Below are 14,794 nucleotides of genomic sequence, written 5' to 3' on the forward strand. Positions count from 1 at the left end.
GTTGATAATAAAATATTATATTTATTCGAAAAACAAAAAAACAAAAAAAGAAATGATACTTTCGAAAATAAAATATATTATTTGTTTACAAATTATTGTTAAATATTTAATTTGTTTAATCTAATTTTTCAATTTGTTAATAATAAATATTTTATTAGTTTCGAATAGTATGATTTTTCGAATAATAATATTTTATTATTTGTTTCAAAATAGTATTTGTAGAAATTTGATTTTAGTTTCAAAAAAATAAAAACAAATGAAAAAAAAATAACAAAAACTAAACCTTTTATTAAAATTTCAAATATTTTGCAATATTAAAATTTCAAATATTTTGCAATATTAATATTACAAAAAATATTTCAAATTTTAATATATATATATATATATATATACAAATATTGAATAAAATTCTACTTTATCGAGATATATTTTATATATTACAAATACTATTTCAATTTCAAAATGATCCTTAGTTAAAGATATTAATTATTGCAATATATTATTTTTATAATAGAAATATTCTCACCATCCAAGCTCTTTTTTGAATTATTTCAATTTTAACACCCCCTTTTTTTAAATTAACTTTCCTTATTTCCTATTTTGCTTTTCTTCGTATTATTTTTATATATATAAAAAAAAAAAAAAGAAAAAAAACATCATCATCATCATCAAGAGACATCCCCCTGGGTTTTTTTTTTTTTTTTCTTTTTTTTTTTGTAAATATAAAAGATATTCAATATAACAAAATTGAAAACAAAGAAATATAAAATATATTATCAAAATATTATTTGGAAATAAATTCAATAAATGTTTCTATAATCTTTTATTCGAACATTGTCAATTTAAATCTAGAAAAAAAAAGAAATCATGAACACAAATAAATAAATAATTAAATAAATAAATTAATAAATAAATAAAATACGTCAAAAATAACAAATGTATACGCAATAAAAAGAGTATAATAAAAACATACATATATATATATACATATATGTGTGAAATAATTCATTCCTCATTAATATATGTATATATTATAAAAGTATAAGTAAAAATTACCAGAATTAATAAAAATCAAAGATCAATGTTCATTCACTGTGAAAATATTATTTTTATCTAATCTTTTTTACTTTTTTTCTTCTGAAAAAATAATAAGACAGATAAATCACAATATTAACAATAAATCACCGTTTTACAATGTTTATTAGAACAATTATTAATTAACGTGTGATTCAAATGAACAAAAACAAATTTAAATAACATTTTCTGATAACAATTACTATACTTGGTTGTTGTTTGTTGTTTGTTGTTGTTGTTTTTTTTCTTTAGATGTATATTAAAATTACTTTCATTTCAATTCGTATGGTGTTAACTGACATATATGAGTTTTTATTATAATTTTTTTCTAGTTTAGTATTGTTTTTTGTTTTTCCTATATAAGACCACTCTTATGGGAAAAGTTTATCCGAGTGATTTGTTCAAATGAACAAAAACAAATGAAATATCATCATTTGATAACAATCATTATACTTGGTGGTTGTTTATTTTTGTTTTTGTTTGTTTGTTTAATTACTTTCATTTCATATTCGTATGGTGTTTTAACTGACATTTTTTTAGTTTTGTTTTTGATTGATTTTTCTATATAAGATTACTCCATGGTAAAAGCATATCTACAATTCTGTCTTTTAAACTTCGTCCAGTAATTCTTTTATGACACCATGGTAATATTATTATAAACAAAATTGCAATTATTATTATTATTAGTATAGTTGTGTTTCCTACAGTTGATTTAGAACCTATTGAACAATCCAACATATCTTCAGACGTCATATACATGGGATTACCAAAACATTCTAATTTTTCTAAATCCTTATACAATATTCTCTTTATTTTAATCAAATGAATTAATTCTTTAATATTGCAATCACATTTAAATGGATTACCACTTAACGTAAAATGATCCAATTGTTTGGAATAGAAGTAAGCAAATTCTTCCAATTTAAATTCTGTTATATTATTATTATGCAATTCTAATATCTAAAAAAAAAAAAAAATAATAAATAAAAAAACAAATGAAAACAGAAATTATCAAAATGTCTACGAATCAATGAATTTTTCAAATAATAAATATCAAAAACTATAAAGTTATTATAGAATAATAAAAATAGCTACATTGTAGCTATTTAAAGTATTTCATTAAATATCTAATGATTTCAAAGACATGATGCATAATGATCATATTATTCAACGTAAATTACAAAATGTAATATGTAATATTGTTTAACTATTAGATCGAATCATAAGTAACTTCCGATGCGATTATGTAGAATCTATTTTTCGTATTTACCTATTACTAGGGGTGTCCCTGTCACGCGTTGCCAATACACACGTCTTTAAATCAACGAATTACCTTATACCGCCATTTGTTAGAATTTTATCAAACTAAATTGAAATATAAACTGTCCTATCTTTCAAGTTGGATAAAACTGCACACAGTGTGGAAAATTTGATTAAAATCGGTTCAGTAGTTTAAGTGTCTATTGCGGACAAACAACGTAATAAGTAATTAAGTAACCGTAACAAACTGATTTTTGATATCACTGTATAGATGAGAATTCAGTTTAGTCTTCTGTTAACTTTTTTATACAGTCAATGTTACATTTAACCGTTTTTCTTAACCACTCAAATGGATAGTAGTAAAAAGTGCATATTCGACATGTAATGCTTTAAGGAATTGAAACAAGGCAACGGCACTAAAGTGGCAACTGAAAAAAATATACAGCATATACAGTGCAGGACTGATAACTGATAGAGGGCAGTCAGAAATTGGTTTTGTAAAATTCCGTTCTAGAGATACGATGTTAAAAGATGAACCTAAGTGCAGGGACGTATTTCCGATATTGATGAACCTTTTAAAGGTAATATTGGAAGCAAAATCCAATAGATACGTTGAACAATTGCAAAGGGTGCAAAAAAAAAAAACTAAAAAAACTGCATAAAAGGTGTGTTGCACTTATCAGTCTTAGAAACGCGTCTTCAAAAATCAGTCTCATTAAAAAACGGAAGTTATTTATGACTCGATTTAATAAATAAAATAAAATAAAATAAAAACTTACTTTGACAGATGTTGGTAATGAATTAATAGACAAATATGAAATATTGTTATTGGATAACAATAATCCAGTTATTTTTAATGTTTCTAAAGTTGCGAACATTGGTATTTTGGTTAATTGATTTCCAGTTAGATTCACCAATAAATTATAATCTTTGTAATCGTGAATTTTGGTCGTATCAATCTCAAATGTCGACAGATTTCTATTCGAACAATCTAAAATTCTAGTTTTGTCATATAATCTTATTTTACAATCACAATTGGTTTGACAATTGTCAGTAATTGTTAAATAATTGTCTACGGGACAAGTATAAGTTTTGGACATTAAATTTTTAATAACAGGACCAGAACTTTTATCAAGATTGATACATGATAAGTTTCCTAATGAAAAATTGAAATAATTCGATTTAAATAGTTCCAATTTATTTTCACGATAATTCAAAAAATCGTACAATCGACAATCGCATAATATTGGATTATTATTAATGAGAATAACAATTTCGTGGTTATTCTTAAAATATTCTTTTAATTTATTTTCTGTCTTGAAATTTATATTTTTTATATTATTATACGTTAAATCGAATTCAAGTTTTGACGATGGTAATACTAAATAATTTGTCTATAAAACAGAAAAAAACAACAAAAACAAAAGTAAAATGTCAAAGATTATTTTATATGTAATTAATAATAAAATAAAATATATATAAATATATTATTATTATAATATAATTATATAAAATATAATATAATATAATATAATATAATATATAGTATTAATTTATATAATATATACAATATGTTACCATACAATATATATATATATATATATTAATTAATAATTAATATATTATTATAATAAATAATAATATTAATTTAAATTATTAATATTATTAATAAATTTATTTATTATTAATTAATTTATTATATTAGGATAATTACCGCAATGTCAGAAAGTTGATTATGACTCAAATCAATGTGTCTTAAATAATGTCCATATTTAGTCCAATCGAAAACTAAATTTTGAATATAATTGTAAGATAAATCAAATTCCTCGAGAAATAAATTACGACGAAGGGAATACCAATTATTATGTTTCTCCATTGTTAATTTATTATCAGAAAGATTAGCTATTTTCAATACTATCAATTCATCAAATGCCGTATCTTCGATATACGATATTTCATTCTCTTCTAAATACAATTCCTTCAAAAATGTCAATCCGTGAAATAAATCGCTATAAACAAAACAAAATCATTCATATTTGAAACGTGTTAATAATTATTAATTAATTAATTTTTTTTTATTTATTATTATTATTGATAATATAAATAATATATACCTTGTTATATGTGTTAATTCGTTTCCACTTAAATCAAGTCTTTCCAAATTCATCAAATCTTGAAATATATAATCGGGTAATGATTTAATAACATTATTTCTTATAGAAATAATTTGCAAATTATATTGACCATGAAAAATTGTTTTGGGTAATGTTGTAAGATAATTATAATCCAAATGAATATATTTCAATGATAATGAATTTTCGAACAAATTTTCTGGTAAAAATGTTATCTTATTACCAATCAAATAAACATGTTCGAGTTTTGTTAAATTGGAGAAAAAATGTGTTGGCAATGTTGACATGATTCGTTTGTTATAATTCATGACAAATGTTAATAAATTTTGTGTTCGACTTAACAAATGTTGCGGTAGTGTAGCAAATTCATTGTTTGAAATATCAATTACTTCTAATTGTAATGTTTGATTAAAAATTCTATCTGGAAGTGTTTTTAATTTATTATTACTTATGTTGACAAATTTTAATTCAATTAAATCATTAAATATTCCATCGGGTAAATTGATCAAATCATTGTGATTAAGTTTCAAATATTCCAATTGTTTCAATTTATTAAACATTCCTACGAAGGTGAATTCAATCAAATCATTGTAAGATAAATCGAGTAAACCAAGTTGCGGTGTTGAATGAAAAAAATCATAACTTAATTTAAGCTCATTGTGAGATAAATCGAGTGACTTTAAATCATGAAAATCTTCAAACAATGTCGATGAAATATTCGTTAAACCATTGTATGCCAAATTCATATGTCTAACATATTGCAATCCTTTCAAATCTTCTCTGCTTATTTTACCGTAATATTTTTTATATGAATTAAATGTAAACTCATCTGTTTCATTAATTCCTAAACGTTTCAACATTTTATCTAACGTAATCTTGCTCGATGATATTCCACAATGTTGTATGTTGACTTTTTCGATTTTTTGACCAATTATATCACGATGTAAATGTGTTCTCATGTCATCCCATCTTTCCCAATTTTCACAAACAATCTGTATAAATAATTAAATTAAAAACATTCAGTTTATACTTTAATTGTATATGTAAGATGTTTTAGAGGTTTTCAAATTTTTTTTTTTTTTGCAAAATAATATAAAATTTTGCTTACAACTTTTCGTGGAGTAACACGCTTACCACACCCGAGAAAAATTGTTATAAAAAAAAAACTATTGCATAGATTTACTTCAACATTTTTTTTTAAACTTCTTTAATACTTACTTAAAAATATTATAAAAGTTTTATAGCATTAAATTACATTTAAATATGTTGAAAATAATTATCAAAGTTAAACCATTGAGAAAAATGAACTCAAGTTGCAAGAACAAAGGTCTGGGTCCTTTGGACCCAAGTGTGGTAAGCAAAAGTTAAATATTGAAATGTTAGTTTTGTCGATAATGAAATAATATGAAATAAATAATCAAGATAATGTAATTACCTGTATATATTCATCAGGTATAATTGTAAATTTGTAGTTTGATTTTGCAGTATAATTACAAGAAAATAAAATCTCATAATAATCTGAAAATATGCATTTACAATTTGGATCTTCAACGCATGGTAGTAAATAACTGTTGATGGTTGTGATGGTAGACAAAAATATCAATGACAATAACATTGTGATACTCATGGTTCATTCACTATAATAAAAATAATTAAATTACAAATACTATTCAAAAATCGTTTCAATTATTTTTAAATCAATCCTAAATTTCATAGAAATTCTTTAATACTCTATTAATTTTTTATTCATATAATAATTTATTGTTTTTCATATTTTTTTTTTTATATAAAACTACTGTGTTTTTTTTTCAGTAATACCAATTTATTATTATTAGGTCGAGTCATAAGTAACTTCCGATGCGTCTATGTAGAATCTATTTTTCGTATTTACCTATTACTAGGGGTGTCTTCGTCATGCGTTGCCGATACACACGTCTTTAAATTTACAAATTACCTTATACCGCCATTTGTTAGAATTTTATCAAACTAAATTGAAATATAAACTACCCTATCTTTCAAATTGGATAAAACTGCACACAGTGTGGAAGATTTGATTAAAATCGGTTCAGTAGTTTCAGAGTCTATTGCGGACAAACAACGTAATAAGTAATTAAGTAACCGTAACAAACGGATTTTTGATATCACTGTATAGATGAGAATTCAGTTTAGTCTTCTGTTAACTTTTTTATACAGTCAATGTTACATTTAACCGTTTTTCTTAACCACTCAAATGGATAGTAGTAAAAAGTGCATATTTGACATGTAATGCTTTAAGGAATTGAAACAAGGCAATGGCACTAAAGTGGCAACTGAAAAAAATATACAGCATATACAGTGCAGGACTGATAACTGATAGAGGGCAGTCAGAAATTGGTTTTGTAAAATTCCGTTCTAGAGATACGATGTTAAAAGATGAACCTAAGTGCAGGGACGTATTTCCGATATTGATGAACCTTTTAAAGGTAATATTGGAAGCAAAATCCAATAGATACGTTGAACAATTGCAAAGGGTGCAAAAAAAACTAAAAAAACTGCATAAAAGGTGTGTTGCACTTATCAGTCTTAGAAACGCGTCTTCAAAAATCAGTCTCATTAAAAAACGGAAGTTATTTATGACTCGACCTAATATTTGAAATTATAAAATTATGTAATCTTTAATAAAATAAATAATCTTACATAATTACCTGAAATAAATTAATAAGTTGATAGAAGAATTTAAATATTATGATGAATAATTGATTATTCTATTTACACGTAGACGATGCGATGATGTTTTCAAAACTAAGTATAAAAAAAAAAAAAAGAAAAATGATTTAAATTTATAAAACAAAAGGTGATTTAAAATTTGATCATAATTTCTCAACTAATTATTAATGTATATACATTAATTAATAATAATAATAATAATAATAATAATAATAATATATTAAAATATCTTACTTTTTGATCGATAGACAAATAAAACACAGATGTTATAAATTAAATGATTTTTAATAATTAATTAAATTAAATGATTTATTAACGTATTATTGTTTCCACTTGATTTCAAAATGTTAAGTCAAATTAACGATTTTACATACACACACAAACTGTCGTTGTTTCCTTATCCTGTAAACACAAAGGACTAAGAGATAACTATGATAATAATTTATATACTTATATTTAAATTGAAATACATTAACGTAAGAAAATTATAACTAATGACCTTAAATGTTTGATGATGGTATTATAAATAGATCGTTGTTTGTAAACTGAATTTTTTTTTTTGTTTTTTTCTCAATTTTCAAAGAAAAACGTAATATACAAATAAATATCAATAATTATCATCTAACCTAAACTGTGTAGAAAATTAACGAAATTTTCTCGAATACACTTGTACAATTATATAATCTATACATACACACATTTAAAACATTTAATTAATTCAATAGTAAAACAATATTTAAAAAAACACACACACACACATTTTTCTGAAATATATTTTACTTTGATAAACAAAGTGTAAATTATTATGTTGAATAAAATTAAAATAGAATTATTATTATTATTTTTTTTTTTTTTATAATGTTACAATTAAATTTGAAAATGTAACGTTTTCATCTATCTCAAATTTAAAATGAAATGTAAAGATGTAAAGAGGAATAATGAAAATCATAAACAAAAAGATTTCATATATATAAGAATTATTTTAATCATAAAAGTAATTGTTTAATATACAGTAAATAATAAAATAAAAGAATTTTTCAATAAATCACCAATAGCAACGTAATGAAATATTTTCTTTAAAATACATAAACGTTCTTTTCTTTTTTTTTGAATTTTTATATAAATATTATTACGTTAACTATTAAAGGTTCTTATTTGATTTTTTTTTTTTTATAAAAAATTACGTTTATTATGCAATGAATTCAGAGAAAAAATAAAGAAAGTTATGTTAAAAAGTTTTTCTTTGTTTTTTTTTTTTATGTCAAATAATAAATATATTTTCATAAAAAAATTGTTCTAGAATATAATATTTCTAAAAAAATAATATAAATATATAAATATATTTATTTAAACAAACAAAAAAATATTTGTGATAATAAAATATTACACTTGTTCAAAAATTCTGCAGTTTTTGAACATCAATATTTTTTATTTGTTTGTAAAGTTAATAATTTGAAAAATGAAATATATTTTATTATTTATTGAAATTGTTTAAAATAGTATTTTAGTGGTGTTTAGTTTGTTTTTTTTTTTTAAATCTTACAACGTTAATATATATATACATATAAAAATATTTCAAATTTTAATATTTTCTTGAACAATACAAAAAAAAATGCAACTTAATGAACTTATATTTGTATAATTAAAATACTATTTTATTTAAATTGCAACGAATGTTTTCATTTAAAATATTATTTAATATTATATTATTTTTAGAAATAATATATTCAGAACCTTCTCTTTCAATTATTTTACTTTTATATTTCCTTTTTTTTTCAATACTTTCTTTATTTCTAATCTTTTATCCGAATATTGTCAATTTGCATGATAAAAATGTAAAATATAAATAATAATAAATAAACAATTGTATATCAATACGACAATAACAAATGTACAATGCTAATAAAAATAGAAATTACAATAAAAATATATGAAATATATAATAATAATAATAATAATAATAATAATAATACTTGTGATATTAATATATAGTATAGTAAAAAGAAACAAATTTAACAAAATTGATTATTTATTAAATTTATTATAAATTACCAAATTTAATAAATTACAATATTGACCAATCATCATTCAATTAACATTGTTTTAGTAAGTCTTTTAAAACAAATTTAACAATCGATTCAAACAAATGAACTAACTATATACAAAATTATATTCTGATTAAAATTTACTATACTATTTTTGTTGTTTATTTATAATTGCATATTAAAATTACTTTCCTTAAAATCTAATCCCCCCCCCGTTCTATATATATATATAAATTCTAATTCCCCAATTGTTTCAATGTATTTTTCTTTTATTTCTTTACTTCATGTATCTCTGCTTCTACTTCTGCTTCCACATCAGAAGTAGAAGGAGATTCGTATATTGTTGGTGGTATTCTAAGTGTAGTCATTTCCATTTCATTACGATCAACAATATGAGTACAAACAGAATCTCTTGGAAATAGTTCTTTAACATTTAATAATACACCTGTAGGTTTTTCTAAAGGCCATGCAATTTTTGGTGATGGTACTTCAGCTCTTGATGATGGTCCTGCAAGACTTGCTGATGGTCCTGCAGCACTTGATGACGCTCCTGCAGAACTTGATGATGGTCCTGCAGCTCTTGATGATGGTCCTGCAGAACTTGATGATGGTCCTGCAGCTCTTGATGATGGTCCTGCTAGTCTTGATGATGCTCCTACAGGTCTTAATGAACCTTCTTCAAGTCTTGGTAATGCACCTGCAGGTCTAGGAAATGGGCTTGCACGTCTTTCTGGTGCTCTTTCTCGTATATCATCAGGATTTCTACGTCGAAAAAAATTACTAATCCGATGTATTAGTAAAAGAGCTAAACATGTGACAAAAACAACTATCACAAACGTAAATGCTGTTACTTTCATTGAAAACATACTGTCACAGGTCAATTGAAAAACGGGAATTGTATAAAAAGGTGTTTTACTACCATTGCATTTGACATTATTCAAATCATAATGTTTATTTCGATATTTGTCAACAAAAGCATGGAAACCACGTGCATAACAATCACATTTATATGGGTTACCACTTAGTGTCAATTTTTTAATATTTTCATTACTTAAAGTATTCAATAGATCACTGGAGAGAGATTTTATATCATTATTATGCAATTCTAATACCTATAAACAAAAATTCAATTTGTTTAATATATTTTAATCAATTAAATACAATGTTAACACGTTGAGTGTCACGTCAGTCATAAATGAATGACACTGAACTTCCCATTGAAACTGTATCGTTTCATGTGTCGAATTCACGTGACACTCAACGTGTTAATAATAATAATAATAATAATCAAAGAAATGACGTACTTCGAGATTTTTTGGTATTTCCCTATAATCTACGTAATAAATTCGATTATTGGATAACAATAAATGAATTTTGTTGACTGATTTGATTAATTCATAAGATGGCAATACTGTTAAATGATTTCCAGTGAGATTTAATACAAATGTATGATTCAAATGGTTGACATTTAATACCTCGGTTTTAACAAATTTAGTCAAATTTTGATAAGAACAGTCATAAATTCGTGCACCGTTATACGGCACTATATAACAACGACAACCAATCATACATTTATTCTCAATATTAAAATATTCGTGTTCGTTACATTTATATGTCAATGAATTCAATTGTTTAATTTCATATTTGTAATGACCATCGTCATCGATGCACTTTGATCTACGTAATTCAATTTTAAATTGACTATCATTAAAATATGGCATATCATGTTCAAGTAAACGCAACAGATGATACAATTGACAATTGCACAATATGGGATTGTTATAAAAATGAAATGTGATATTTCGTTTAAGTCTAAAATAACTTTCCAAGCGTTTTTCTATCTTATCAAAGAAAATCATTTTGATACGATTATACGATAGATCGATTGTAATATTGATGGAAGGTACTAATAATTGACTCATCTGTAAAAATATAATCAAAGGATGATTAATTTGAAATTAAATGTTTAAATAATAAAATTCAATAAAAATATATTTACCGATATGTTTTCTATTTTGTTTTGATTCAAATCTAAATAATGTAATTTATGTAAACTAACTGGCCATATGAGAGGATAAGTTCGTATCAAATTTTCCCCTAAATACAATTCTTCCAAATTGAAATTATGTTCAAATGTAGAGTTTAAAATATCAGCCTTAAAATCTAATTTATTTGATGATAATTTCATAATCTTGAGATTTTCCAAAGGTTTTAAGGCCTGTTCTCCCAAATAATTTATAAAATTGCTTTCCAAATTAAGTTCGGTCAATACTTTCAAACCAACGAATATTTTTCTAAAAAATACACACACACACAAATTATTTTATCTATATAATATGATAATCAGTTTTAATAACATACCCCGTTATAGTAGTCAAAGTATTATGAGACAAGATAAGTTTTTCTAATTTTTCCATATCTTGAAAGATATTTTCAGGAAGATATGCAATGCTATTGTCATGTAACGAAAGTACTTCAACATTTTTTAAACCTTTGAAAGTTAATGGTAATAATTGTTTAAACATATTTTCACCCAAGTTTAGATATTTTAATAATGTTGAATTCCAAAATTGTTTTTCTTCAAGAACTGTTAATTTAAGATTTTTCATAGACAATACTTCGAGATTTGTCAAATTCCAAAACGTATCTTCTTCCAAAGAATCCATAGGTTTGTTGTTTGATTCAATAAACAATTCTCGCAATTTTGTTGCACCATAGAAAATGGTTTTAGGTAATTGATAAAGAGAATTGAATGAAATATCAAGTATCTCCAAATTTGGAATATTACCGAAAAAGTGTTCATCAAACTCTTCCAAGTTATTATTACTTAAGTTTAAAGCTTTTAACGATACTAAATCGACAAATACATTATTTTGAAAACGTTCAAAATAATTGCCAACTAAATCCAAATGTTCTAAAGCATTCAATTTGAAGAATACCTCTCTATCGATCGATTTCAATCTATTTTTAGATAAATCTAGTCGCTTGATATGTGGAATAACATCGAAAATATTATTAATTCTTTCAAGTTCATTATTGGATAGATCGATCCATGTCAAATTGGGAAAACTCACGAACAAATTATACGGAATGTTTTTTAAACCATTACCAGATAAAACTAATTTAGTAATATTTTCAAATCCAATAAAATGTTTTCTTTTAAGTTGTCCATCAAAATTTTTTGATGATTCAAATATCAAAGTTTTCGTCTCATTAATGCCAAATCTTTTGACAATACTATTTAAACTAATTTCATCAGATATTCCACAAAATTTAAATTGCACCCAAGTGACATTATTTCCGCCAACTTCGCTCGTGTAATTAAAATTATTCCATGTTTTCCAATGTTTACAATAAATCTGTGGAAAAGTATCATTGAAAATAATTTTTTTATTTAATTATGGGACTCATTTTTCTTTTCTTTTTTTTATAAAAAAGTATTATCGTGTATAAATGTACCTGCAAGTAATCCTTTGATCTAACGTGAATGACATATGTTGTATTATCTTCAAGATTACAATCAAAACTTATCTGGTTTTTATTTACAAATGCACATTTACACGTTGGGTTTACTGCGCAATAAGGATTAATACTGTTGATGCTTGTAAACGTAAGAAAAAATGTCACTGACAATAAGAATATGATACCCATTGTTTCCTAATGGTTCACTATAATAAAACAAAAAAGAAATTCAATTTTACTCCCGTATATTTATCTTTTTAAACGTATCCTAAATTTGATAGTAATTCTAATGCTGCTCGTATAGATAATAACGTTTAATATAACGATGATTTATTGTTCATATTATTATTGATAGAAACAAAATGATATGAAAGAACTCACATTACCTTTTAACTAAAGTTGATTGCAATATTTTCCTTTAATTTGTTAATATTATGATCAGTTATCAATTATGTTATTTCTTCGTAGAAGAGGCCATGTTATCGATGAATAAAATTAATTGAACGAAATTATATATCAAGTTCAATTTGTTTTTGAAATAAAATAAAACAACAAAAGTATATAAAATATCTAAAAAGACTGAAAGAAAATGATTTAAATTAATAGAAAAAGAAAAACAAAATGGCAAATATTACAATCACAAGTTAATATAAAATTTGATAAGAATTTCAACGATTATTAATTATATACTTAAATTATTAATAATAATATATAAAAGTATCTCTTACTCTTGAATAGTCAAACAAAACTCAAAAGTTAAACTAAATGAATTTTATAATAATCTAATTAAAAGACAAATAACGTATTTTTGTTCTTAACGATTGAAAATATTAAATCAAAGTAACGATTTTATACAAAGATAGATGTTGTTACTTACCTGTAAACACGAATAATAACAGTGTTATGAAAATATAATTTATATTTATATAAATCCGAGTACATTCGCAAAATATCTAAACAAACTAACCTACGTGTTTATTCGTTCTTATTTGCTGACAGTCTATAAATAGCTCGTTGTTTGAAAATTAAATTTTTTTCTCGTTTAAAAGAACAACATAGTATAAACAAAAGTATGTGAGCAGTTTACACAAGTTAGATGTAAAAGCTTCAAAAAAGTAAGTGAATAGTATGAAGATTAGGGTAATTTTTTCTATAATATTATTATAATAATATATTAACAATATTTATAATTATTTATTTAATAATTATAAAACATACGCGCCTGTAAGGATGCAACCCTCCAGACACAATTTGAAAATGTTGCTTGCGAGTGCCACCTGTTGGGATAGAATTTTTCTTCTGCCCGAATGATAGGCAACCCGTAATACACACTTGTATGAACAGTTTCGACATCAAAAAAATTCTGTCCCAACAGGTGGCGCTCGCAAGCAACATTTTCAAAGTGCGTCTGGCGGGTTGCAGTCTCACAGGCGCGAATTTTGTATAAATAACAATAAAAATTTAATTTTAATTTTATAGTTAGAATAATATTTAACAATATAGAATATTAATAAATAAACCTAATGATTTAACTTATCCTAATTTGTAAATACATTTGTAAATAAATAAATGTTAACATATTCATAAATACATTTAAGTTGAATTAATTTTTATTGGAAAATTGAATAAAGTGTAAAGGAAATTTTGACAAAGATTTTTTTTTCGAATGATTACAATTTTATGCATTTTTTTTTTTCTATTTAAAGATAATTATTTATTATACACAATCTATTATAAAATGAATAGTTATCTGTGAATCATTAACAACAACAGACTTAATATTTTCTTTATAATATACATACGAGTTTGAATTATTATTGTTTTATATAAACTATTGTTTCATTTCGTTTGTTTTTGTTTTTTTTTTTATAATTGCGCGAGCTCATTTTTTAATACAATACTCGTTATTATTAATATTTTACATAATAAGTAAATGTTTATAAAGTATTATTCTAATTGTTATTTTTTTTCGTTCTATACAATAAATAATATTATTTCTGAAAACAATATAATTGATTTATTTTTACCCAAATGATGTTTTTATCAACAACAAAAACAAAGAAAAAATAACATATCATATTATTTGTTAGAAAAATAATACTTTAGAAAATAAAA

General features: G+C 23.5%; 2 protein-coding genes across 2 annotated transcripts; both read right to left on the bottom strand.

The window, feature by feature from the left end:
- Positions 1-3,019: 3,019 nt before the first annotated feature.
- Positions 3,020-7,241, bottom strand: LOC149032431 (uncharacterized). Its single transcript, XM_089173109.1, has 6 exons — positions 7,151-7,241; positions 5,902-6,103; positions 4,449-5,458; positions 4,049-4,343; positions 3,114-3,728; positions 3,020-3,031 (listed from the first exon to the last, which is right to left on the bottom strand). Exons 2-6 carry the CDS (start codon positions 6,091-6,093, stop codon positions 3,020-3,022), a joined length of 2,124 nt encoding a protein of 707 aa, XP_089029235.1. The 5' UTR covers positions 6,094-6,103; positions 7,151-7,241.
- Positions 7,242-9,285: 2,044 nt separating this feature from the next.
- Positions 9,286-13,258, bottom strand: LOC149032432 (uncharacterized). The gene is made up of 6 exons (XM_089172946.1): positions 13,066-13,258; positions 12,677-12,885; positions 11,579-12,576; positions 11,217-11,511; positions 10,522-11,139; positions 9,286-10,329 (listed from the first exon to the last, which is right to left on the bottom strand). Exons 2-6 carry the CDS (start codon positions 12,866-12,868, stop codon positions 9,487-9,489), a joined length of 2,946 nt encoding a protein of 981 aa, XP_089029072.1. The 5' UTR covers positions 12,869-12,885; positions 13,066-13,258; the 3' UTR covers positions 9,286-9,486.
- Between the last annotated feature and the right edge of the window lie 1,536 nt (positions 13,259-14,794).

The sequence above is a fragment of the Polistes dominula genome, unplaced genomic scaffold (assembly GCF_049000335.1).
Source record: "Polistes dominula isolate Pdom_NZ unplaced genomic scaffold, Pdom_raw_medaka contig_22, whole genome shotgun sequence".
Taxonomy (NCBI): domain Eukaryota; kingdom Metazoa; phylum Arthropoda; class Insecta; order Hymenoptera; family Vespidae; genus Polistes; species Polistes dominula.

Coding starts and splice junctions, on each gene's coding strand:
- LOC149032431 (XM_089173109.1), bottom strand. CDS start 6,093: ATGAGTATCACAATGTTATTGTCATTGATATTTTTGTCTACCATCACA. Junction 5,459..5,901: donor TACCTGATGAATATATACAG/GTAATTACATTA, acceptor TTATTTATACAG/ATTGTTTGTGAAAATTGGGA. Junction 3,729..4,048: donor ATCAACTTTCTGACATTGCG/GTAATTATCCTA, acceptor TCTGTTTTATAG/ACAAATTATTTAGTATTACC.
- LOC149032432 (XM_089172946.1), bottom strand. CDS start 12,868: ATGGGTATCATATTCTTATTGTCAGTGACATTTTTTCTTACGTTTACA. Junction 11,140..11,216: donor ACAAAATAGAAAACATATCG/GTAAATATATTT, acceptor ATATTTTTACAG/ATGAGTCAATTATTAGTACC. Junction 10,330..10,521: donor AAATACCAAAAAATCTCGAA/GTACGTCATTTC, acceptor TTTTGTTTATAG/GTATTAGAATTGCATAATAA.